The 27,329-nt window shown below is 42.6% G+C and overlaps 1 protein-coding gene across 14 annotated transcripts in view; it reads right to left on the bottom strand.

Annotated features, from left to right (window-relative positions):
- Positions 1-27,329, bottom strand: part of AGAP1 (ArfGAP with GTPase domain, ankyrin repeat and PH domain 1) — a 550,747-nt gene that overhangs the window by 173,829 nt on the left and 349,589 nt on the right. For all 14 annotated transcript variants that reach the window (XM_082466340.1, XM_082466341.1, XM_082466330.1 and 11 more), the window contains exon 11: positions 12,842-13,010. In XM_082466340.1, coding sequence (XP_082322466.1) covers positions 12,842-13,010 — 169 coding nt within the window. The remainder of the gene's footprint in view (positions 1-12,841; positions 13,011-27,329) is intronic.

The following is a 27,329-nucleotide window of genomic DNA, read 5'->3' as shown; positions in this document are numbered from 1 at the left end:
CCTGAAATAAGGTTTTTCATAGCATTTAAATAGAGATTCATCAACAATCTTTTTTTTTTTTTTTTTTTTTTTTTTTAATACAGAATTCTGCTCACTGCACATCCTGATTTTGGTCTACCTTCAATAATGAGACTTGACCCTATCAAGGCTTCAACTAGGAAAACAATATTTGGCATTTGACTTATTTGGTGAAACAGCCTAGAAAAGGGCAGAAACTCTTGGTGATGGTGATAATGAAGTTTCTCGTACACTGAGAGTGGAGGAGAAAAACCCAAAGAAGATTCTATGAGCACGTGAGTGTGGAAGAGACATTTATGTCCATTGTGGGACTTTGTAATTTTTTAAAAAAATCATAATTACAGAAATAGGATTGATAGGAACTCACTCTTCCCCTCGAAGGCCTCACCCTCTGAAATAGCGATTGCTCTTATAGGCCCTTTTTCATTCCTATGTGGCTTCAAATGTTATAAAAACTCAGAGTTCAAGGCTACTGTGCAAACCTACAGCTACACCGTGCCCCATTCCGACTGCGGGCGGGAAAACCAGGTCTGCGGGAATCAGGACTGGACGACTGAGGCTCTTCTAATGGCCACATCACTTCAAACTAGGCCTCAGCCATCTGTTCCGTCCTCTAATTATAAACCCAAAAATAATATAATTCACCACACTACCATAAAAAGTGAGATACAAATGATTTAAGTGCCTGTGAGGAGGGCCCATTCGCCTCACTATTTGCATTGGAAATCTGCCCTCCTTTTGGCAACCAGGATTTCAGGCTAAGAGGATTTTTTTTTCCAAGGACACCTTCAGTAGCTTTTCTTAAAGATGCAGGCATTCAGGACTCCACATTATGTGACACTTGTTTTGTAAAAGTGTGCAATTCAACACATCTACTATTGAGATAGGAATCTTGTGTTTCTCAGAATGCTATGCATTTTATTATTTTTTTGGTTATAGGTTTTCTGCAGTACGCTTACCAGAGAAAAAAGAATGTACAGAGTCCAGACCCAGTGGTAATGACAAATGTAATTACTACTAAATGCAACACTGTGGCCATGCCCAGAATTGAAAATCCTGGAACTAGACAGTTCATGGTTATTTCCTAAAATGTAGAAATAGCTCATTTTATTCTGATTTCTCCCTGTTCTAATGATGATGTCATGGGGAAAAAAATGGGAGTATGTTTTGTTCTATAAATTACTGAAACTTATTTTGCAAGGTTATGCAGATACACAAATAATGTAAAATAGAAGTATACCAAAATCCCATCTAATAGATCAACTCATTATTGAACATATGCATACATTTTTCTTAATTATGACAATAGAAAAGATGTAATATTCTATAACACTTCTGTATTATGACTTCCCAGCCATTTCCCCATGTTGTTCCAAAACCTTCAAATAATTTCAGACATATAACATCTTACAGATTTAATGTAGATAAATTACACTGCCATTTTCCTACATCTGGATAGTTTTGATTGCTTGCAATTTCTCATCATTATAAACAATACTGCAAAGGACATCTTCTACTTTTAGACTTTTCCTTAGGCTGACATCCCAGAAGAGTTATTATTGGGTTAAACAGCATTAACATCTTTCTGACTCGTGATATATGTTATTAATTAATTTTCTTAATGACCCGTGGGCTAAAAGAAGATGGAACCTGGGCATCCTGAAAACAAGTCAGTTCAGAATTTGTAAAATGGATAGAACAGTAACAATGATGATAAAATGGAGATAATAATGATGATGATCATAATATGCCCCCTGTGGTTATTAATACAAGGACCAAATTACATAAAGCACTTCGTATACTGCAAAGCCTCTGAAGATAGTAGTTGTTATTAATTTTGCCAACAGTGAGTTGTCCTTTTCTCTACAGTTTAATTTTTTAGCAAAAACGGTGATACTGCTAATTTTGTTTGACTTTAAAATCTAAGAAGTCTGGATATTTTACTCCTGTTTCTCTCGTGGCGGCGTCTCTTCGTGTGTAAACTGCTTGGACTGTTTGCCTCCTATCTGTGTTTTGGTGTCCTAGTCATTCATCACTTCACGTGAGCCCAAACACTCATTCACCGATGGTGTTTCTTGAACACCTACTCCTGTATATGGACCAGTACAGCATTTAGCATTGGGACAACTCGGAGACACTCTTCCCACTCTTAGTCTCCCCAAATTCCAAAGGTAATGCCGAAGTCATCAGAAGTAGAGTTTATAAAAGGAAAGACAGAAAGGAAAGAAATCATGTGCTTGGGACATAACGCAAGCAATGGATGAATGAGATTACCTGACGGGCAAGGACAGGTGAGCTACAGTATCCACGGTCCTGCTTACATCCCATCCCTGGGATGCAGCTCCACCCTGGGGATGGATAGAATTTGGTGTTTGGTATACATTAAGAAGAAAATATTAAGCACAATCAGAAGGTAAGTTCTGATATTTGGAAAGAGTTTAAATATTTATTGCAATGACAAAATCTGCTTTTTCCAGTTGGGTGGCCCAGCATTCATCACTGCAAAACGACACCTGCACTTCTCATCCTGCCCATTTATATCTATCTGCCTGAGGAACACTTGCTACTACGGATTCTGAAGGTGTCTATGGAGAGTGTCAGCATAATGCTTACTTATGCTTATGCACATGATGCTTACACAATGCTTACTTACCTACAAGCCATTGCTTGGTACGGGTTACATGAACAAGTTTATATGCAATACAGTTATAATGAGGTATGGTGACATTACACAAAAGGAGGCTAAAACTAAGGATTTTTTTAAGCAATAAACTATGAATATAGCACTCAAGTAATAATGTTTTCTAAAACAGAAAGTCCAAGATGCTCGTATCATCTTCTCTCCTAGTTCCTTATTTGGTTCTATGCCCCCAACAACTTAATTCAATAGTTCAGTTTCCTCCTTTGCCATGCATAATAGTTCTGTCTTTAAAATATTCTTTCTCCTCCATCTGATATCTACAATAGGTGTGTTTCGCACAAAATTCCGTGTGACTTGACAGCACTGCTTTGAGGGAAGTCTTCCCTGGCTCTCACTGAATTTTATAAGCCCTTCCAGGGAGGTGGCCACACAGCCCCGCCCCCAGAAGTGCTCACTTGGACTTCTTCTTCTCCCATCCAGGCTTCATAGAATCATCTCTCAGGACTGAACAGAGAGAGCCCTTAGGGGGTGAGGGCACTGAGGAACTCCATGTTTGCAACTCTGATGATGTGAAGGGGGGCTGCTTGTTTGTGGGCCAGGATGTTTTGGGGTTTAACCACTCACTAGGAATATTCCAGAGAGAGAGGCGCGGTCTCTGTACGTGTGGTTTCTCAAAATGCCAGGCCACAAGGTTCGGAGCTGGTAAAACATCATGACTACTTGGAAAAGTTCTCCTCTGCCAATGTGGCAATGATTATGGAGCAAGTGGGCCAACCACAGACTTGACTCTAGCACAGAAAGGCTCTAACCCAAGGCCCTGGTCCCAGCCGAGGCCCCGGCCAGCTACCTTGCTGAAGGCCGTTGGGTCAGTGAAAGCCGCCCTCTTTCCTAGAGCTCTTCCAATGCTGACCATTTTCCCAATCTTGAAAGTATCATGTCAACAGCTGAAACACTATTCTTCACTGAACACACACATTTTTGAGAGGGGGGGGGGAAAGTTTCTAAAGCAACTTTTATTTACTGATCGGGATATCTGTTCCCACAGAGATGTATGGCTCAGTATCTCCATCATCCTTCTATGTTTTTAATGGAAATCATCAAGGATTAACTTGCTTTTGTCAGTTCTTACAGAAAAGAACACTCCATTTAGAGTTCAAATGATTGAAGACAGTCTCCTTAAACTGGAAGGTATGGCTTTGATTTATATGTGAACTGTACCCCAATGATCTTGATCACAGAATGTTGCAATGGAGGAACCATTATCTGAAAGCAAACAATACTTACTCTCAATATTTATCACTTACAGCTCACATGATGGGCTATACTCAGGAATATTTACTTAATGCAAAAATAATTGCTAGGTCACGAAGCTAGGAGAGGATAACAAAGGAAGAGAAATAATGGTCTACGCCTCAAAGAGTTTACAATTTAATGATGGAAACAATGTAGCACACACTTGCCTAAATCTCAGTGGGAGAAACGTCTAAACATAGAAACGACTAACAGTAAGAAGGCATTTCTCCTAAAAGCAGATGCCAAAACGCTTATAAAGAATCAAATAATCACTTTAGAGCCATTTCATTTCAGATGTCACCAACTTCTTCAAATTTTAGTCTTAGAGAAACCCCACAGAACGTTTTTAACCTAAAAATAATGAATTATTAATTTGCCGTCAAAACCTACTCCAATAAAACCTGGTTTATGGAAGCAGACATCATCACGGGATACTGATTTGGGGGAGTATTCTCCAGCAAGTAAATTCTCCACCAAGAAGGTGATCATCTGCAAGTGTTCCACCAAAGCTGCTAGAAGGGTGTTTGGCCAAAGCATCCAATTTATGTTATCGGCGGATTCGTGCTGTGAACAGAATCCAAAGTGTGGGAAATAAGCTGGTGACCAAGGGCTCTGATGTCCTAACGAGCCTGCGACTCGACCCACCGGGAGGAGACCCGCTCACCCGGTGCACAGACTCCGGAGTTACGAAAATGTCTTCTAGACCATTTGAAACTAAACAAAGAAAAACTTTGTTTCTACAAGACAACCACGGATCTAGTTTTGATGTTGCGTGTTGCGTTATTTTTTTTTTTTAAATAGCTATTACCACCGTAGCAGCAGCTTAGCGACTCAGCGTCTGCAGTGTGAGCAGTTTTGATAAACAGCCTCTGCGGGCCACACAACGGGGATAATGTATCCTTAAGTACCGCCAATGAGCTGCCATTCTGCACAGCCAATTACTTCTGTGCGTCTGTCACTCAAAGGAAAAATGACTGAGCCCATTAGATCAAACCTTTGTCACTGTTCCTAATGCACTCTTAGGCCTCATTAATCTCCGGGAGCAGCAACAGAGCTGCCGGGGTCTCATTGCCTCCCCCGATCAGGCCCACGTGAAGCCTCTCATCTCTCCCCCAAGTGTTCCGCGTTAATCAAGCTCTCCGTATTACCCCAGTCCCTGTCACGGCGGAGAGCGCGCTCCCTCTTAAATGCTCTCATTATGACCCATCTTTAGAGCCGGCTAAGTGGAAAAAAAAAAGAGAGAGGGAGAGAGGGAGAAAGAGGACGGGAGAGAAAGAGGAGAGGAAAAAGCAAGTCCGATCACATTAATATTCATGACACTAATTAGTATTCTAGGTCACTGAATATTCATGCTATTAGTTGGGTTTTTTATGGGTTTGCTGGATGCCCTGATTACTGAAGTGTGGAGGGACACAGCATGGTTGAGACTTTCGATGTCCACGGCGGTTCAATACTCAAAACACATTGAGATCCCTGCCCCCACCCCTGGAAAATCAGCCTCAACCCTCCAGACGGCTTTCATATTTTGAAACCGCTGGGGGCCTGAGTGGGGGGAGGTGGAGGACAAGGGGGAAAGGTCTCCCCGTCACGAAGGTCTCAGCATCAATCTGGTTAGGATAAAAACACACCCACAGCTGCAAATACCCAACAAAGACACACTTTAGGGATGAGAAGATAGCTGTCATCTAGGAAGCAAATGTCGCAACCAGGAGTTATGGCGAACACAGGAATAAAGAGAGGATGGACACACAGAACTGGAGCAGAGCCCCCCATGGAGATCCAGGGAAGTCCTGAAGGGCATTTCTCTGGCTGCCCAGCTCACTGCCATCATGGGGGGAGCTGTGGGTTGCGGGGCATGGGTTTAGTTGATTCTGACCCACTATGTCTACTCAAAGGCTAAATAAACACTTCATGGCATTTACCAAAATTAATTCAAAAACATAATTTCTCAACCCTCTTCCTTTCTTTTCTTCACTAGTGATGACCACGACTATTATGATGGGTTCCTGATACAGTTCTGAAGAGTCACCCCGGGTCAGGCTTTGGAAAGGCATGCAGTGCGTTATCCTTTACAAGGACGGGGGTAGGCACTGTTTTCCCATCTTCAAGATGAGGAAGCTGGGGTTTAGGTCCTAAGATGGGGAAGGTGGGATTCAGTTTAGTGTTTCTGACTCCAAAGCCCCTACTGTTGGCCATGATGTTTTCCTGCTTTCTACTGAAATGTCAAAATACCTGTCAGAGCTGAAACAATCCTATATTCTGTCATATATGAATATTATTCTACCAACCCACCCAAAAGCTCATGTCAGAAAATATTTTTGGACATTTGACCCACTTCTCTGGAAGCATCCCTGAAATGACAGTCGGGCAGACTCTAAAATGTGGTTTCCGATGGGTTCCCATTAGAATGGCAATGTAGGTTCCATGCTGAAGGAATGCAAATGGCAGATACTGCCCTGGGCACCCTCAGCAAGTGACCTTGGAGGAGGGGAAGATGTGATGGGGAGGGGGGAATGTAACCAGGCCTGAATAAAGAAATATCTTCTGGATTCTTCTCCTCCTTCTCCTTCTTCTTCTTCCTGAAGTAGATGCTTAAGTAATTTTTTCAGAAATCCATTGAGAGGGAAATGTTCTATATCCCTGTATGTGATCTAAAAATGTCTTCACACTTGATTGATAACAGTTTGGCTCTACATAAGCTTCTAGATTCAAAATTATTTGTTCTTGTAACAAATACAAGGTGTGACTCTTGAGAAGGTCAAGGACTATCAGAGTTTTCTTCCTTGATAGGTAACCTCAGTCTTCCCTTATCTTGGATGCTTTTGGGGATTTGTCCATGTTTACAGAGCTTCCTCTCCCATCCAGTTTGATACTTGACTCTTCAGATGGGAAGACACTGGCATTTCCTTTGTCACCTCTAGCATGTTTTCTTCTGTTATATTGCCAACAGTATCTTTAAGCCAAGTTCTTTATAGTATGTAATCCATCTACTGAAATTTTTATTTTTGCAATCTTTCTCCTTAATTTCCAAGAACTCTTTCTCCCCAGGTTTTTCTTTTTTTTTTTTTTTTAACAGATTATTTTTTAAATTTGTTTATTTATTTATTAATGGCTGTGTTGGGTCTTCGTTTCTGTGCGAGGGCTTTCTCTAGTTGTGGCAAGCGGAGGCTACTCTTCATCGCGGTGCGCCGGCCTCTCACTATTGCAGCCTCTCTTGTTGCGGAGCACAGGCTCCAGACGCACAGGCTCAGTAATTGTGGCTCATGGGCCTAGTTGCTCCGCGGCATGTGGGATCTTCCCAGACCAGGGCTCGAACCTGTGTCCCCTGCATTGGCAGGCAGATTCTCAACCACTGCGCCACCAGGGAAGCCCACCCCAGGTTTTTCATGTCATCTATTGTTTGTTTCATTTTGGAATACAAAAACCAACCTCTTAAATCTTTCTGATGATACTAGTTGTAATTTCCTCTTAAGTTCTCTTTCACCAAATTATCACTCTCTTTCTTCCAAGATCAGTTGTCCTTTTGCTTATGTTGGTCTTTCATATTTTGACTGTTGGTCTCCACAAACGTCTTGGTTGTCCACTCACGTTTATGAATAAGAGCAGGGCTGAACAGACTCTGCAGCCCTGGGGCACGTGTGTGGCACGTGCTGACTGGTGGGTTCGTCTTTGACCAACAATACAAGTTCATGGGCGGGCTGGCACACCTCCATTGCGTCCCTCATGGTCAGAGCTGCCCTTCCTTGCCATTCACTTATGTCTCCCTGTGACTACGCAGAGGTCTGAGTTTTCCAGCCTGCCTCCTTCTCTTGCAAGCATGAGCACCCACATCAGGGTATCCTCCCCAGGCACGCTGCTTACTTTCCCAGTGGGGATGGTGGTGGGGATGCCGCTGGTCAACTCTTCCTGAACGTGTCCCTCAGCCTGCAGTGCCTGCATCCCACAGGTGCCCAGTGGAGCCGGGAGCCACCCCATCTTCACTGCAGCTCTTCTGCTCTGGTTAACTCGCGAGCCCCAGAATGAGACCCAGGCTGGGTTTTCAGTACGCAGGTATGCAGTACCAGGTGTGACAGTGTGTTTTTCCTCCTCTTCCCCAAGCCCCTGGCGAAACTCGGTATTAAGATCATCACATTTCTAGCATTTTAATGTTTGAAAGGTAGTCAGCATTCCAATACTGGCAAACCACTCCCCGATACTAGGAATAACGTAAGACCATCATCTCCTGCAAGTAATTTTCCATCCAATTGCCCCTTTTAGACCCTTTAGCAATTATCACCAGCTTCAGTGGTCTTGCTTGTGTGTTTACCTTCTGATTCTTCCACCCCCCCCCCCCCCATTGGAGTGTAAGCCCTTGGAGGGAGGGCCCCCTGAATCTCCAGAGCACTAATCAGGGCTGGGCATGCAGCAGACTCAATAATGACGGTAAGTGAATGGTACAGGGAGGGAGATGCAAGAGGGAAGAGAAATGGGAACATATTGTATATGTATAACTGATTCACTTTGTTATAAAGCAGAAGCTAACACACCATTGTAAGGCAATTATACTTCAATAAAGATGTTAAAAAAATAAATAAATAAAAAATAAACTCCTCTTGAGGGAAAAAAAAAATAAGGTATCCAAATCATTAAATTGGTTGGGAGAAAGTAAAAGTCAACATTGACATACAGTTAGGCATCATAATGTTTGAAATATGGAATGCATTATGACTGCATACTAGAAAACCAAGAGAAACATCTGGATAATTATTCCAACTAAGGAAGAGTTCAGTAAGATGGCTGGATATAAAAAATACAAAAATTAGCATCTTTCTTATTTCTTACCAATTAGATGATAGAATAGACAACCCCTCGCCCCGCCAAGTATCAGCTTCACATTTCACCAAAAATTATAAAGTAATAGAATGGATTAACAGGACACATACAGGATCCAAATGGAAAAAAGTGTTAAAACTTTACTGAGGGGTATATAATAAGTTTGAATAAACTGGGAAAGAATTGTGTTCTATGATAAACTCAATATAGCTAAGATGTCAGTTCCTCCACAATTAATTCATAGATTAACAGCAATGCCAGTCAGAGTCACAATGAGATTATTTTTAGGGGGAAGAGAAAGGTTTCAAGTTATTCTGAAGTTTACTGGAAAAAATAAATGGTGGCAATAACCAAGAAACATTATAAAATAAAAGAGTAATATGAAACCATGTTATATGTCACATTACCAGATATAAATTGAGCCATGAATCTAACACAATGTGGTAAATCCACACAATGTGGAGAAAGTAGGTCAATGGAATAAATTTTCAAGCCCAGAAACATAGCTAATTTGATTAAATGAGTTAGTTGTGCAAGAAAGGTGACAAATAGAATCAACAGGAAAAGGAAATAACAAAGAGAGAGAGAACAATTAGTTATATATTTGAATAAAAAGTTTAACTAGATTTCCTATTATATATAATAGACCCAAACAAATTAAAGGTGGATTAGAGGTTAATTATAAAAAAGGGAAAAACGAACAACAATAAAATTATAAAACTCTGAAATACATATATATGAATTATGATCTTATTTCAGGATTATTAAAGGCTTTCTAAATATCTGAAGTAGAAACTACAGAAGTACAAGTCTTATGATTTGATTACATACTAAAGAGGGGGAAACTCCGTATGTAAATAAGACTATAAAATTCAAAAAGCAAATAGTAAACTGGGGAAATAGCTGCAAAATATATTACAAAGTGTTGATATCCTTAATATACAAAGAGTTCTTACATGTCAATAAGCAAAAGACAAGCACCTAGTGCAACAATGGGCAAAGGATACATCTACACAATTACAACACAAGAAACACACAAAACCCATAAATATATGAGCTGTTCAACCTCACTACTAACTGAAGAAATCCAAATAAACAAAACACGAGATATTTTTATTGCTTATAAGATTAGCATAGATTCTAAAAATGTGTAGAGGTGAAAATGAGCACTCACTTTATGGACGGAAGGGTATTTTATATAAAATCTTTCTAGAAATGAATTTGGAAATATGTACGGAGAATCTTGTAAGTGTTTATATCCATTGGCTGAGTCACTTCACCTATGGACTTTTATGCTAAGACATTAATAAGTTACACACAAAGATTTCAGTACAAGTGTGTATCAGGTCTATGTGAATGGAAAAATGACTAGAAGGGAAGGCACATAACATTGATCTAATTCATAACATGGAGATAGAAAACGAATTTAAAAAAAGCTAAAAAGAAACAAAGATGCCCAGTTAATCCAGAGGTCTAAAACAAAATGGCAGAATTCAAATGAGTCGAGAATGAAAGATGAGGTTAAGTAGTGTGTTAAGTTCTTCGGCAAGTTAGCTCTAAAATAACTAATACCTATCTTTAGCTAAAAGTTCATCACTTAAAAGTAGCATCCATTTACTTCAAATTAAATTTGCTGGGTTGGAATTCTTCATGTGAGAGAGTTCTATAAACAATAGGGTAGAGCTCTGGGTGATACCAGCCAAGGAGGTCGCCCACAGGCTTAGCTGAGGGCACAATATCCCTGAGCACTGCTGTGACCATGAGGACTTTCTTCCCCCAAAGTGGTGCTGTGCTCCTGCAGACATCATATTCCCACTTCCAAGTCCCTACTTGTGATGCAAAGAAGATGAAACATCTACCAGGCTCCTTGAATGGGGATTTACCCAGCTTAGGGTTGAAAGGATGTGCTGTAATAAACCGACCATGGGTGTGACCATGGAAAAGGGATTTCAATCGTGACCCAAATCTTCCCATTCACCCCACAGCAAGAATCTTAAAAAGAAAGCAACTGGGCATTGAAAACTCAATCCCTAGCCGAGGCCCATGACATAACCTCCTCTGGGGATATGATAAAGTTCATATGGCATTTTGTATTTTCTATTTGTTATCAAACATTACATTTTCCTTAGGACAGTAAGTGGCAGTTAAGCCCCAAAGAACACAAATCTCAAGATGACATTTCAAACTCCAAATCTTACATAGCTGACACTTCTTCAAATCATCAGGACTCTTCCCTCATCCTATGTGCCTGGCAAGTTCCCATCCTTTCTTCACACCCCACACAGGCATCCCCCAAGCCCTGAAGCCTTGCCCCACCTCCTGGGGTGAAGCTGAGCACATCACCCCTGGGCCTTCACACCTCCTATGAGCTGCTGCACTGCACCGGCACATCTGCTCATCTTTCCCACCTCCCAGAGGGTGAGATTCCAGAGGGTAGGGATTATGCCTCATTTTTCTGTACCCCCAGGGCTCAGGACAGTGACCGACACACATTAGAAACTTCATACACGCTTGCTGACTTGAACAAATAAACGGATACATGTGTCACAATGGTTAGAAGGGAAGTGGAAAGTCGGTTATAGGGTGACTGCCTCGCATAGAAGTTCTGGACGTCAGAGATTCTGGATCCACAGAATGCACAATTCCCGGCACAGAACAGGTGCTCAGCAAGTACTTTTTGAACAAATAAACAAATTAATGAAGACATTAGCTTTTTATTCAGTATAGAAAAATTTTTTTTCTTGGGCACTATTCTCTCTTCCCATCCCATGGAGTTAGCACACCATCTAGAAAAGGAAAACTCATGTATCACTCGGAAGGAAGGTCAGCCGGTCATGAGACCACATAAAGTAACCGTATCACCCTTCTAGAATGAACTAATGTCTCTGTTATCAGAAAGGCCAGTTTTATTTTGATTAGTCACAACAGCTGATGTTTGTATTGTGCTTTATGAGTTTCCGCAGCACCTGCCGTCACACCTCTGTGATGGGGGCAGGGCCAGGCAAGATCAGCCTAATGTAAAACATGGTTCAGTTACCTGCTCAACACCATGCAGCACCGGGCAGTAGAACCCAGGCTGCTGGACCTCAAATTCTGTCCCCTTTTTCTTACCCTCCTTTTGCCAAACAATGTCATTCACGCCACGGAACTGTGGGGTCAGCATCATTCCTCTTTTAAAGCATCTACCATTTCAGAAAGGAAAAAAGACAGCATCTTTAGGAAGCAGAGACATATGCTAGGAATGACTGCAGAACAGAAATCTATTTTGAGAAGATCAGATGTAGGTTGGAGACAGGAAAGGAAACAACTGAAATCTGTGAAGGGATTCCATATGTTGGAGGAGTTTGAGTTTGTTCGTGGAAGACTTAAAGCGGTTCTTACCACCTTTTCTCTGATAAGCGATCACGGGAAGGTAAAAGCCACAGCACAGTTTGCCAAGACTCTTAAACAAAAACAAACCACGACACTCCGAATGGTTTGCATTGCACACCGAAGCAAGGAATTTCTCAACACATCTATTCTGAGAAAACACTAACTTTCTCTGATCCTGAACAAAAGCCAAATTCTCCCTTAAAAGAGAATAAAGAAAACCAAAATTCTGTGAAAGAATCACATAACAGTTACAAGAGAAAACTGAGAGAATCTGAACTTTACAGAGGTCCAGGGGTTTCCTTTAAATCTTGCTCCAAATGGCTTTTCCATTTTTCTAAACACAGTCACTACAAATTAGTTAATACTAATCCTTGACACCTTAACAATGAACTCATGTTTTTTAGAAGGCCCTTAAATCCTCCAACATGTGTAAAACATGACTTTCAACCGCCCAGCCCTGGGAAAGCCTAGTGGTCTGTGGAGCTGTGACTCAAAGTGCCACAGTTTGCTTGTTGGCAGTCCAGGAACCCAAGGGTGTAGCGGAAACAGTCATCCACAGAAGAGATGAGACTTGTAAACCTTAGTCTACAACCTTAATGGTCAAAATCTCCACTTAATCCACAAACCTCAGCACTGTCCTCCAGCCAGGACCACCCATTGCTGCCATTGTGCTGGATTTCTTCAGCATGTCGGCTGTGAGCTTACCTGAATTTGGTGAGATGTGCAAGCTGCTCATGTCCTTGGACAGGCCGTTGGTTTTCGGGCTGGAGATGGGCGCGCAGGCCGATGTGGCTCGGGGGGGCCTCTTCCCTGGGACTTTCACAGTGGTTCTCAGAAGATCAATCTCTTTGCCATGAACATTCTGCATGTAATCCTGTTCAAAATGTTAAACATCCAAGAGAGATTAAAAGAAAGACCTTTTACAATCTAGGACAAGAGGTTCTATCAGACATCCTGAGTTGTAATCCTATGACCCTTCCACGGTGGCAAGCGCTTAAAAATAAGGTTTTGATCTGTCTTGTACTGGTGGCATCATCATTACACTGAAATCAGCTCTGCCTCTGCGTCCTGAACTAACCCAGGCCCTGGAAATACAGGAGACACAGTCGATGCGTCTATCCAGGAGGATGAGACACCAGTACGGACATGAAATCCTATTTTGTGAGCTGCTGCATATTAGATGGTACATTAGGACCCTGGGCTCTTCCTGTAAGTTTTGGGTAAAATTCCATGGAGTAGGAACTATTTTGTAATAACCTTTTTGTCTCCGAGGGCAATACCATTAGACATCTAGGTAAGACTGAAGTTGTCTGGTGGGAACTCAGGTGAAAACTCTAAGTAAGAGGTCAAGCATTTTGCTCAGGAAGATGTCTGAGGGGGTCAGTGGTACAGTGCTGAAAGAACATGGAGGTCACAAGAGCTGGATGTTAAAAAAGAAAGCACATTATTTGTACTCAAGCATTATGTTTCTCCAAGTGATTCACTGTACTCAGAAAAAGTATCTTGCTTTTGTCTACAATTTGCAGGTGAATGACTAGCAGTTATCACGGAACTAAAGGGAAGTCTAGGTACACAGGGAATTCTTTGTGCCGTCACCTAATTCAATATGGAGGAAAACAATACTTGAAGAGTCGGCTGTTGGGTGGCGAAAGAGAAGACAACTGAGAGCCAGAGTGAGGGGTCTCTTGACAAATTAGAGGAGTTATTGACCCTTTCATGCATTTTTGGGGGGGCAGTGAACCCCCCCTGTCTCTGCAGACATATCATTAAACCAACATCGCACATGAAGAAAGGATATAGTCTATCTAAATCACTCTTGGGTAAATAATATTTCAAGTGTTTTAAGACTAACCAGGAAATGAAATAAACAGATTCCTTCCTTGGCAGAATCTTGGTGGATTCCTTTTAGGATATAAAGGGAAAAAACCAATAAATTTGTAGTGCACAGGTCAGAGGCCTCAGCCTGCAGGACGAGGAAAGTCGGTCCAGGTGTACAGCAGAAGCTTCAGAGGGCACAGAAGGTGCTAGGGAAGCCAAGGGAAGGACTCCAGTGGCTTCTTTTAATTGCAAGACAATGTCCATATTCCATAAGGTGAAGGGGTTGAGAAGCAGTCACTGGTTTATCCACAAGTAGGAAGTTTGCTGATAGAAGTTACGGCACAAAAAGGAACTCAAAGTACTAGATTCCAACACAGGGGAAAGAAACCACATATGGGTCGCTGGGACCGTATGGGACAGAGAGAACTGTCTTCTCTCCAGCATCTGTAGGAGGGAGGGCCGGCTCTAAGTGTCACACCTCACCTGAAACCCAAGCAGTTGGACTTGTGGCCACACGGGAGCCAACCCAGACTCAGGAAAGGGAGTGGGAGAATTCTCAACAGAGGAGGAAGGGCTGGAAGAGAAACTCCATAACGTGAAGGGGGGGCCTTGTGATGGAGATTACAGAGCTCTGGAAGGCTCACCAAGCACCAGCCCAGGAGATGATGACGCAGTGTCCAGGGTGACTTCCTAAGGACAGACCTCCAATGGCCAATTCTTAGTGCAGAGCTAAAGCTCAAAAAGCTGAGGCTAGAATCAGGAGGAACGTGGGACTGAAGACAAACAAAGGATCAGAAGCTGCACCAAGTAGGGGCAAATTCAGACCAGCTCCTCCAGGGAGGGGCGAGGCTGGGCTTTCCTCAGCAATGATAAACCATCCAGAGAGAAGCACCTGCACCGGCACGTATGCTGTCAGCCGGGGAAGCCAGGAGCAGGGGTGCTGATGCACCCTGGGCTGCCCAGCTGTGCATTTAATCTCCCAGGGCAGCTCAGGGAGGGACATCTGCCGGGGTCGGCCACGGGCATCTTGGAGGAGGGTCATCACAGGTTTGGAGAAGGGGTGGGCTGTGTCCAGCTGGGAACAGACTAAAGATTCCACTTGAAAGGCAAGATGCTTCGACTGCCCCCCCCGCCCCCTGCCGCAAATATAATCTACTATGAAAAGAGTTGTGGTTTTGAAAGGATGCGGACAAAGGATGGAAAGAAAGTTATTATCATTAAATTAGGCTAAAGGATAAGGCGGACTGAAAGAAATGTAGAAGTCTCACGACCAAGCTCATCACGAGGATGGCGAACAAAAAGCACACGGAAGAAGGAAGTGGCTTTTGGTTAGTACAGGACCAAGGGTCAAGGGTCAAGGTTATGAAAAAAAAAAAAGGTTGTTCTTAAGCATCTTTCATTTACTTCCATTAACATTTACCCCTAATAGGCAAACCCAAGTTTCAAAACCAAAGTTAATGCTTGTAAATAATGAATTCCTTCTTGCATAGTTACTCCTTTAAAAGTATCAACTTGTTAAAACTTTCTTCTTTAATGCCAATTCTTAACAAATTAAAATACAATAATAGGAGCGTAATTGAGCATTTATGGCTTATGGGCTCTAAAATGAGGCTAATCAGAGAGTGACTAAGCCTCAGCGTGGTCTCTTTTTTAATAGGCATGTTTTAACATACAATAACCAGGATATTTTATTTAAAATTATTATAGAAATGTACCAAGTGTTGGCTCTCTGGATTTGAACGCGGCGACAGAACCCATTTATCTTTGGCTCAGCATGGGCCGGGGGCTCTGTTTTCCTGCCTGAGTTAGGCATTGAAAGTGCAGAATAACTAGTTCTTAAGAAAATCAGAATATAAGTCTGGCAATTCTTATATTTCAAGCCACTAAAATTTATAAAAATGTTACAAGATCCATTTCCTAATCCATAAAAGTCTTTCAGAAACAGGTGGATACGTGAGTCTGAGGCTTCTAGCTTCCCCCAAGAGAAACAACAGGGAGCTTTCCCGTTTTTGAAAGAACTACCCTTTTCATCTCTCCCCAGCTTGGTACTTGAGGAATTAAAGCTACAACCACTAAACAATGTCGCCTCCTCAGAAGTGGGACGCGCGGCCTGATGGTCCGAGGTAGGGACCGTGCAGGGGGAAATAAAGCCAGTGAGCTTGATTTTGATATGCAAACGTTACAGATACAACCCCTCTCCGTGTTCCTTGCAGAAAATGCTGATCGAGGATAAAAGGGGAAAAAACCCTTTAACAAGGCATGAGGGTAATTCAAAGCCAAGTACTTTTAAACAGCACTTAACAAGTCCCCGGGGCCCACTCAAGAGCCAGGCCCCCCAGAGGTGCTATCTCCTGCCCCTCAACAGCTTGAAAAAGTAGTAATTGCAAACCTATTTGCATTTCTCTTCTCAAGTTGTCCGTGCGCATCTCGTGGATTATTTTTTGCAAGCAGGCGCCGGAGCAGGGGGACCCGTCCCCGACCGCGTGGATGCAGCACCAGAGCCGAGCACAGCATCCCGCTGCCACCCGCTCCCGCACCTTTGCCATCCCTTGTTTTCTACATCTTCCTCCTAATTATGTTGCGTCTATTGCCGTACACTTAATTAGCTGCATTAATGTGATTTCTTTTCACATAGTCAAGCAATTAAGAGCTATGATTGAGTTTCATTCAATTAGCCTCAACAAACATGCTAATTGATGTCCCAGATGCAAATGAGGTGCAGTGAGAGGAACCTGCTAGCAATTGAGAGCCGTGTCAGGGACCCACAGCTTTCAGCTTGCTGACAGAAGCACAGCTCAATGTGGCTCCCACCTTCGGTGGGGCTGCCTTGGGAGAGGGCGTGGAGTTCCGAGTGCCTCCGGATTGGAGAATTAATGGATTGGCTGCTGTAACGGTGTTGTCCTAAAATCTCACAGTTACCCGTTACCAGGACTGGGAGGTCATCACCGGATGACCCTCAGCTCCGGCAATTAAGAGTGGTACCAAGTCCTCATCAAAATACCGCACGAAGCTCCTAAAAACACCCCACCGGAGTTCTCCCCAAACAGCCAAGGGAACGATGTGTGGGTCTCGTGTTGCCCATCCCAGAGCCCTCTGTGTGCGTGACAGCCTACAGTTCTCAGTAAATGGTGAGTTCATCTTAGTCAGCTCTGGGGCATTTGGCACTTGAAGTTAAGCTCGAAATACAGCAATCCATCAATAGTCCCTAAAAATACTCTTACTATATTGATTCTCACTGCCTCCCATCCCTTTGTTACCTTTGGCTGTCTCTGTCTGGTGAAAGATGGTTTGCTTGTGTGTTCATAGGGTACCAAAAAGCAGTTAACAAGATCTTAAAGCTAAACCCAAATGCATCAATGATGTGATTGGCATCTCAAGATTAGATCATCAGAATAAAACACACAGCTTTGAAATGTAATCAACATTGCTCCAGTTTTAACATATACTTTTTAAAGGTATTAAGCCTCTTCATTCCCATAATTAAATGATGGAAAAGTTATAGAAATCTTTGTTCCAATTAGGTTTTCTCAATAAGCTCTGGTTTCTAACTGTACACAAATGTTGAGAAATTTATTATTTTCTATTACTATCTAATATTTTGTCTAAGTGAGGTAACTGTTAGGACACATTGATGCTTGCTTTGGTCTTTTTGCCATGGCTAATCTAGTCACGTGTTTTCTCTTTGCATAATCTAAGTTCAGCAGTCCTCAAAGTGTGGTCCTCAACGCCCTATCAGGGGCTTCATGAGTTTGACACTATTTTCAAAACAATCCCAAGACATAGTTTGCTTTTTCCCTGTGTTGAAATTTGCTTCAATGGTGCAAAAGCGATATGGGTAATAAATACTGCTGACTCCTCAGTACGAATCAAGGCAATGGTAACCACGTTGTACTTTTTACACTGTCATTATTTTACTGATCGTCACGCTCTCTAAATACAAACAAAAAAAACCAAAAAAGTTTCACCCAAGGAAGTTTTCTTTTTTTTTTTGTATTTCCTTTGATTTTATTGGTCTGAACTCATTTTACATTAACACTTCAACATTTTAATTTCCCGTAACTGTAAAGAAGAAAATAGAGGAACTTAAGAGAATACTGAATCAGAGTTGGTGTTATAAGAGCACTCACATATCTTGCTAACAGAAGTATATTCACTGTTAAATCAATAGCCTGAACAAATGGCCACAATTTTTTCCCCAGGAATTTCCCTTCTAGGTAATAATTCTAAGGTTCAAAGATACGACAAAATTTAGTTCAAGAATTTTCACTGAAGTTATATAACGGTAAGAATAAGCAAGTGCCTAAATGCCCGTTACAAATATTTTGAATTATGTGATAATTTACAGCCATTCAAAATCATATTTTGAAGAATACTGGCTAACTTTAGATAACAAAGTATGTTCTTTTTTTTTTTTTAACTTTTGGGTTTGTTTATTTATTTATTTATTTATTTATTTATTTATTTATTTTTGGCTGTGTTGGGTCTTCGTTTCTGTGCGAGGGCTTTCTCTAGTTATGGCAAGTGGGGGCCACTCCTCATCGCGGTGCGTGGGCCTCTCACTATCGCGGCCTCTCTTGTTGCGGAGCACAGGCTCCAGACGCGCAGGCTCAGTAATTGTGGCTCACGGGCCTAGTTGCTCCGCGGCATGTGGGATCTTCCCAGACCAGGGCCCGAACCCGTGTCCCCTGCATTGGCAGGCAGATTCTCAACCACTGTGCCACCAGGGAAGCCCAAAGTATGTTCTCAATAAACCAAAAAAAAAAAACCCTACTGATTTAAAAAATTCTAACCTCTGAGCTTTTAAATTTCCCAGGTGATGTCACGGCAAGTATACTTAAGCGTTTCTGCTGCGCCGTGAGGCCTGACCATCCTGCACAGGAAAGTTCTTCCCTGAGTGTTTCATTCACAAGCTGAATTCGCCACTTGTTTGCTGGGACAACACTTCTACTTGAAAGAATGACTATGTCAGACATTAACTATGGTTATTTGGTCTTGGGTATGTGGCAGATATTTTCTTGAAAAAGAACAAGTACTTTTCTTGTATTTGTACTGGAAGGAAAGCAGCTGACAGTATTTGTGGCCAGTGATAGAATCTGAGCTTTCCAGCAACAATGAGAATTTTGAAAACTTGTGTCTCTCACCATGACACCTTCCAAATACCTGGAGACTTTTCTGACAAGACTGGTGGCGATATTAATGAATGTGATTTTGGGGTATTACTTGATGAAAAGTATCACCATTTGGAAACCTGCATACCTCAGTTAAACAAGCTTTTTGAAATGACTGACACATGGTGTGTCACATGCATGGATACAAGATCGTTCAAAGTGCAAGACAGGTCATTGGATTTAATGTAGCAGAGAAGGAAAATTTCACTGAATTCCTAAGCTTTAATAAACTGTCACATGTCAAGTTTTAGTGTAGTATCCAAGAAGAACACGCACAATGATCTGAAATGGCTATTAAAATACTCCTCAACCCTCCTCCCCTGTTGGTGGAAATGTCAACTGGTGCCACCACTACGGTAAACAGTTCGGAGGTTCCTCCAAAAACTAAAAATAGAGTTGCCATGTGATCCAGCAATCCCACTCCTAGGCATATATCCAGAAAAGACAAAAACTCTAATTCAAAAAGATACATGCACCCCAATGTTCACTGCAGCATTATTTACAATAGCCAAGACACAGAAGCAACCTAAATGTCCATCGACAGATGAATGGATAAAGAAGATGTGGTACATATATACAATGGAATACTACTCAGCCATAAAGAAGAATGAAATAATGCCATTTGCAGCCACACGGATGGACTGAGAGATTATCATACTAAGTGAAGTCAGACAGAGAAAGACAAATACCATATGATATCACTTATATGTGGAATCTAAAATATGACACAAATGAACTTATCTACAAAACAGAAACAGACTCACAGGCATAGAGAACAGACTTGTGGCTGCCAAGGGGGAGGGATGGATTGGGAGTTTGGGGTTAGCAGATGCAAACCATTATATATAGGATGGATAAACAACAAGGTCATACTGTACAGCAAAGGGAACTATATTCAATATCCTATAATAAACCATAAGGGAAAAGAATACAAAAAAGAATGTATATGTATGTATAACTGAATCACTTTGCTGTACAGCAGAAAGTAACACAACACTGCAAATCAGCTATACTTCAATAAAATAAATTTTCAGAAAAGCACACTTAAAATAAAAAATACTCCTTCCTCTTCCAACTAAATATCTCTGTGAGAGCTTCTTCACATACTTTAACCAAAACGACATGTCTCAACAGACTGAAGGCAGAAGTAGAAATGATGGTCTAACTTTCTGAACTGAAATCAAAGAGCTTTGAAAAAATGGAGAACAATGTTACCCTGCTTAGGATTTCCTTTTGTTTTGGAAAGTATCTGTTTCATTAAAAGATGTTATTTATGGAATAATATGTAATGGGTAGGTTATTGTTATTTTAAATGAATTATATGAATATTAAATGTTTTCTCAGTCATTTCTCAGTCATTTCTCCCATGATAAACATCAATAGATAGAATCCACGGAAACAAAAGCTTTTTCAGATTCTTCAGTTTTTAGGAAGGTAAAAGGGCCCTAAGGCCAAAAGGTCTGACACCCACTAGTCTAGCTTGATGTTCACAAAACAGCCAAGGGCTCTGTGTGTGTGATTTTATGCACACAGCTGGGGGAGAAGCATCACAGCCTGACCTGTGCAGATATTAGAAATGGTCTACAGATATGTTTGTCTTCTCCTGGAGGAGAGGAAGAACTCAGTCTTCCCTATTTTCACTACACTTCATGAATGTGTCCAGGTTCAAAAGGAACAGTAGTTTATATAAATTCTATTTTTAAAAACCCTTACTTCTGGGCTCAAAAAAAGTATGTAAGAGAAGCCACTGTCAGATGCACTGCTATTCCCAAACTCCACTTAATACTATTTTCAAAGGAAACTCATCTATAAAGACATACATAATACCATCCCTTCAAAGAGACCAAGCAAACGCTTAAGTCCAACATGTATGAATAATAAACAATAGCCTCATATATAGTCACAGGCACAGAGGAAAGTAATACCCTAAAAATACTATGAAAACAGTATCATAAAACTATGAGAAATCTCCCAGCCACATCCTTTCAGATCACATCCCTCAAAGAAGACAATTTCTCCTTCTCTCCAAAGGATCACAGTTACAATAGCAAAGGTAGCAGGCAGCTTCAAAGAGAAAAACCTTATGAGAATCAATTTGGTTTCCCAAAGACAGCCAACAGAATTCCACTGTTTCACTTCTGGAGCTGCTTCGGAGAGACCACTTGACCAGCGGATGTCAATGTGACCTGTGGCCACCGCAGGAAGAAGATACCTGGCAAACTGGATGTCAAATGGCGTCTGAGGCAAAGGCAACGCTTAGGACACCTGATTCTGAACCAAGGCTTTATTGGGCCTGGGTAATTACCTAAGAGGTGGTAACGGAGAAGGTTGGTGAAGCGTCGTGAGGGATCAGTGGTGGCACCCTTCTCTTACCACAGGAAGCTCAACACCACTGAAGCAGGGCAAACCTCTCCAGTGCATGTGCTAAAAGCGCTAGCATCCCACACATGTGGGCTCAAGTCCAACATTAGCCCAGGGGGAATAGGTTAATATAATATAAATCAAAATAGCAGAAAATTCTATGTTGAATTATGAATATACCTTTTGCTTCTTGACTGTATCTGTCTTGACTGACCTAGTATATTGAGCTTTACACTGCAAGAAAGATTTTTCTCATTTTAGGTTAAATTGAATATTACCCAGTTGTGACCCATGCGTGCTCAGACCTAGCCTATACAAAATGAATGTGTTGGATATGCACTTAGGTCTCTCCCAGAGGCAAGCGTGAGTGAAAGTTCACAGCAATGAACTACAAAGAGCCAGCCCCATTCCTTGGCTCCACGGCTATTTTAATAATTAAATATGGCTTGAAACAACTGGACCAGTAGTTAGATCTTAGAAATTCAGAGTTATGTAGGAATGTTCACCATAATAATAATGAGACCTATCTGAACCCCTTTAAAACTTCAGATTTCTTGCGATGAATTTGCTAGAACATGAAGCACTTAAAGAAACAGATTTTCTTTTTTATGTTTATTTGTATATTTATTTAGTATCTGTGAGCTCTGTGAGGGCAGGGACAGTATCCCCAGCACCAAGCAAGTGTCTGACACAAGATAGACACACAGTGACTTTTCACTGAAGAAATGAAGAAGTAGGATTTACACACTCAGGAAAGCACCTCAGACACTGCCAAGGAATGGGAAGGAGTAAAAGCATAGGGACACCACTTAAAGGCGTGTCAGAAGGAAGGGGTGGCGACAAGAGATCTCCTAGAGGGAAGAAACAGATCTTTAAGACAGAAGAGCACATACGTCTGTCTTCACAGGACACTAATGATCGCTAAGCCTTTTCTTCCAGCATTCGACCCAACACAGGACAGAAAAATTCCCACTTCAGTTTCTGCCCATCACAAAATTTAAATACTTCTTCTAATTTCAAAACTTGCACTAGGCCTGTCTGGAAGTCTCATTTTTTTTTTTTTTTTTTCCTGATGCATTGTTTTTTTAGGAGTGATTCTGTTTTCCTAACGCTACTGACTGCCCGCCAAGGTGGTTTACAGTAGTATGATCAGATTCATTTCAGATGAATAGCAGTCAGTTCACTGATGAACACAGTTTTCTGGTTTCCTAAACCAAGGATGGATGTCCACAGAAAACAAAGGTAGCCTCCTCCGGGCCAGAGGATGGCCTCAGAGTGACAGTGCCTGGGAGCCTCTGCCTGTTAGGAGTTGTGGGCTTGGGCCACGCTATTTAATCAGCCTGGGTCCAGATTTCCACATCTTGAAAAATAAGGGTGTTAACAGTTCTTGCCTCATGGGATTGTTGTCCTGATTAACTGAGACAATATACAAAGAGCTTGAAAGAAGGCCAAAGCCCTTAAGAAATGTTGGCTCTTACTGCCCTTGTCCAATAAAAATACTTAAATACTTGCCCTCTGATTTTATGTGGGCATTTCCTGAAGTGCGGGCAGCGTCCCCACTGGGGGTGGCCATTCCGACAGGATAAGCCACGGGGGTGACCTGCAAAGCTAGTTTTCACTTCACAGCATAGGAAAAAAAAAACTGTCCTCTGCAAACGCGTGACATTTTCTACTTTTTCTTCTTCTTTTTCTCCCCCCTCCTCCTTTTTCTTTTCTTTTTTTTTGGTGGGGGAGGCATGTACAGGGTAGTCAGACATTTTTATTGCAAAATGCCGTCTGGAAAAGATGCAAAACAAAATTGCTAAGATGCAAGGGAGAAAAATAAGGGAGAAAAACAAAAGGCCCCCTTCCCTTTGCTTATTGAGTTCAAAGGCATAACAGGCAGCACCCTGCAGCAAATGGGAAGCTACACTAATTTTAAAGCCATAAAACGCTATCAAGTTCCCTGCGGGGCAGGACTACACTGAAGCTCATGGCACCTAAATAAGATATGGTTCATTTACTTCGCAGCTTAGCCTAATGTAATCATCAGCGGATTTTTAGCCTAGAGTTGTAACAGGCAAACAGCCGCTGCGGCAGAGGCGGTACTCCCAGCCATCGGCGGGGCCGCGGCTAGATGGCTGTTGATTAGAAAATTTTTCAGTTTTGACAAGCACTTAATGAACATCAATCGCACCTTGACTGGTTTCCATCTGGGGCCACAGGCACACCTGAGAAGAAGCAGGTCTCTCCATCTCCACCTCTCCTTCCTTCCCAACACTGTAGCAACCAGCCGGCAACCAGGTTAGAACCGGAGGAGCACATACTTACAAAGTCGAATAATGAAATTCCATTTCTTGGCAGCAGGGAAAAAGAACATTCCCGCACTGTCCCCCACGTCCGATCTCTCCCACTGACAGTTCTCTGGAGCGACTTGCCGTCAGTGAAGAATATGGACGGGTTTGATTTATTTACCTTTCGCAAGAATTTCCGGCCACAATTAGTAACCCTCAAAAGGCCCGAAATGGAAAACAAAGTGATACAGATTGGGTACAAGGATGAAGCATCATGCTGCGTACTGATAAGACAATATTCCAAGGACTCCTCTGGAAGCTTTACTCAGATCCACAAGCTACATGGTTAAATCTGTACAGTTATAAAAACATACACATACTTTTTTTTTTTTTTGAAAAGCAAGAAGGCAGAAGAATTTTTTAATGCAGAAAAAAATTTAAGTTAGGTAGGGTCTAGGCTACCTGGTGGTCTAATTTCTAAACAGATATGAAGACTTTATTTGTCTGATCTCACCCTACTTATGGTCACTCTGTTCTCAACATCAAGGCAACGTGTACTACGGTGAGCCTGCATTCTGGCCATTTTAACCATCAATCTAAACACTTTCAAAGCCCAAGGGCTATCTAAAATAAACAAGGAATTCCTCAGGGCAGAAATAAGACTTTGATAAAGAATCTAACATTTCTGTGTATGTGTAATAGGTATGAGTTTTTCAGTAGTCATTTTTTTCTAACAAAAGTTGTAGCTATTCCCTGAAAATATTTATACTACTGTGGCAGTATCATTCCATGGGTTTGAAATCACTGATATACGGGAGAAATAATTTACCATGCTATCTGAAACTCGTTGGAGGAATGCCAAAAATATTTCCCAGGTCACCTAAAGAGCAGAGAGGGACAGCCTCCCTCACCTTTGGTGGGCACTTGGCAAACACAGAGAGAGCCCATGGCCCACGTGGGCAGGGGTGGGTGGGTGTTTGCATGCCACATGGGTTCCAGACCATCATTCAGGTTATTAAACCTCCAGAACCCACCATGTTCTTGACTGGTCCTAGCGAATTTCTCTGCGGTTATTTCTCATCCAGGGCCCTCGTTAATGCTGGGCACCTTGAAATTCAGCCATTCTCAATAGTTCTCCCACGCTGTAGTTTTTACATTAAAACCTCAAGCTCCAAAGAGGTATTTGTACACCTATGTTCACAGCAACATCATTCACAATAGTTAAGAGGAGGAAACAGCCCAAGTGTCCATCCAACAAATGGATACACAGAATGTGGTATGTATACCTGGAACTGGTTCCAGGACCCCCATGGACACCAAAATCCGCAGATGCTCGAGTCCCTTATATAAGATGGCATAGTATTTGCATATAACCTACACATATCCTCCTGTATACTTTGAATCAGCTCTAGATTGCTTATAATGCCCAATACGATGTAAATGCTACATAAACAGCTGCTGGCATGCGATAAATTCAAATTTTGTTTTTTGGAACTCTCTGGAATTTTTTTCCCGAATATTTTCGGTCTGCAGTTGGTTGAATCCCTGGACTGTATATATCCAATGGTATTGTATGTATATACAATGGAATGTTATTCAGCCTTAAAAAGGAAGGAAATGCTACAACACGGATGAACCTTCAAGACAGGATGCTAAGTGAAATAAGCCAGTCACAAAACATAAATACTACGTGATTCCACTCCTATGAGGTACTCAGAATAGTCAAATTCATAGAAACAGAAGGTAGAAGGGTGGCTGCCAGGGGCTGGAGGAGGGGGAGTTCAGAGTTAGTGTTTAATGGGGACAGAGTTTCAGTTTTGCAAAATGAAGACGTTCCGGAGACAGATGGTGGTGACGGTTGCATAACACTGGGAATGGCCTTGTCACTCCTGAACTATCTGCTTAAAAATGGTGAAGATGGCAAATTTTATGTGATGTGTATTTTACTACAAATAAAACAAAACAAAACCAAAAAAAAAATCTCAAACTCCTCTCCAACCTTGGTGACCTTTTCTTCATTCTGCCGAAATGGACCCTGGAAGTGACTGTGACACTTTTCTGTGGCTTAAAAACATCGCATGGTGGCTTCCTTTCCTACAGTTTCAGAACTGCAGGCCTACAGATGTGAGGACAGGCCACGCGTACGGCTAATCGTGCCATCATTCTTTCATTCCTTCGACAAAACAGTACTGGCTCAATGTGAAGGAAACGCTGGCAACAGGACCCAAAATGTCTCTGGCTCCGAGGAGCTCCCAGTTTTGGGGGAGAATCGGGGCCATGAAATAAGGCAAGAGAACAGGGAAATGAGCCAGAGGGTAAGGTGCGGGCACACAGCAGCGGTGCCCACACAGGCCTAGCAGGCGAGGAGGCTTCCGGGAGGAAGTGGCATGTAAGACACCACCAGGAGGGGGGGCAGGAAGGAACATTGCTGGTGGCAGCGACTGCATCTGTTAGGACTGGGAGCCCCCAGAACACTGCCAGTGCCAGGAACTAAAAGAAAACCAGAGCTGTGGAGGAGGGATGGCGGGAGACTGAGGGAGGAGGTGAGGCCCGGAGGGGCCTGCTAGGGAGCAAGGACGCCGTCTGAAGCGAAGCGGGAATCCTCTCCGCACGGAACGTCTAAAAGAAACAAATGCAGGGACGGAAATCACCGTGTGATGTGAATTACAAGTGACGGATCATGGGAAGACTTGCTCTTCTCCGCACTGCGTGTGGACAGGTTTTGGGAAACGCGATGGGCAGGTACCACTCTAGGAGAACCGAGCAGATGTGCAGTTCTGAAAGTTCAGGACAGGTAGGGGTTGGGAAGTCGTCTCTCTAACTGTGACCTCTGAGGTCTTCCTGATGAACTCCCAGGGACTGCGGCGGAGAAGGAGAGGTCAGCAGAGCAATCACCTCGAAAGGCACCTCCTGATTCCAGGGAGCTGCCCAGTCCCACGGGCTCCACAGGGGCACCTCCAGGCCGCCACGGCGGGGATGGGGCCGTGCCAGGAGCCGAAACCACGAATGAGGGGGCCCGGTCCGTGGCTGCTTCTGTCCACGTGCAACCAGAAGGTATCGACTCGGGGTGGGGGGGGGGGAAGCTGACGGAACGCCTCTGAAATCAAGGAAGGAAGGAACTGTAAGACGGAAGGAGGTAATGAAGTTTTCGAGGCCACAGAGATCCAACACACCTTGATCTCATTCTGTAGATAAAACACATTGAATGAAGTTCCGCCCAGAGCCATGTGCGTATAAACGTTAAGAGCCTACACTCCTACGTTGACTACAGGGGGTTGTATTCAGAATACACTCTCCCATCGAGCGCCTGCCGTAAGCTGCGTCGGTTCCTGCCCTGGAAAAGGCAGAGCATTCAGTACGCCTTGAGGTGGACAAATCAACACCTCCAGATCCTCGAGGTGATTCCCACAACACTGGCTTGAAAGGCCAGGTCTGCCCTGAAACTGATCCGTTTGGATAAAGGGCCTGTGGTTGCTTCTGGGTAAGCAGAGAACGCTGGAGACTGAAGGACGTGAGCCTCTGTCCCATCCTCGACAAAGCCCCGCACACAGGGCTTATCCCTTCAGGCCCAGA

The sequence above is a fragment of the Balaenoptera physalus genome (assembly GCF_965194825.1).
Source record: "Balaenoptera physalus genome assembly, chromosome: 6".
In the NCBI taxonomy this organism is placed as follows: domain Eukaryota; kingdom Metazoa; phylum Chordata; class Mammalia; order Artiodactyla; family Balaenopteridae; genus Balaenoptera; species Balaenoptera physalus.
Note: the sequence above shows the minus strand (reverse complement) of the source record. Positions and strands in the feature narration are given on the sequence as shown.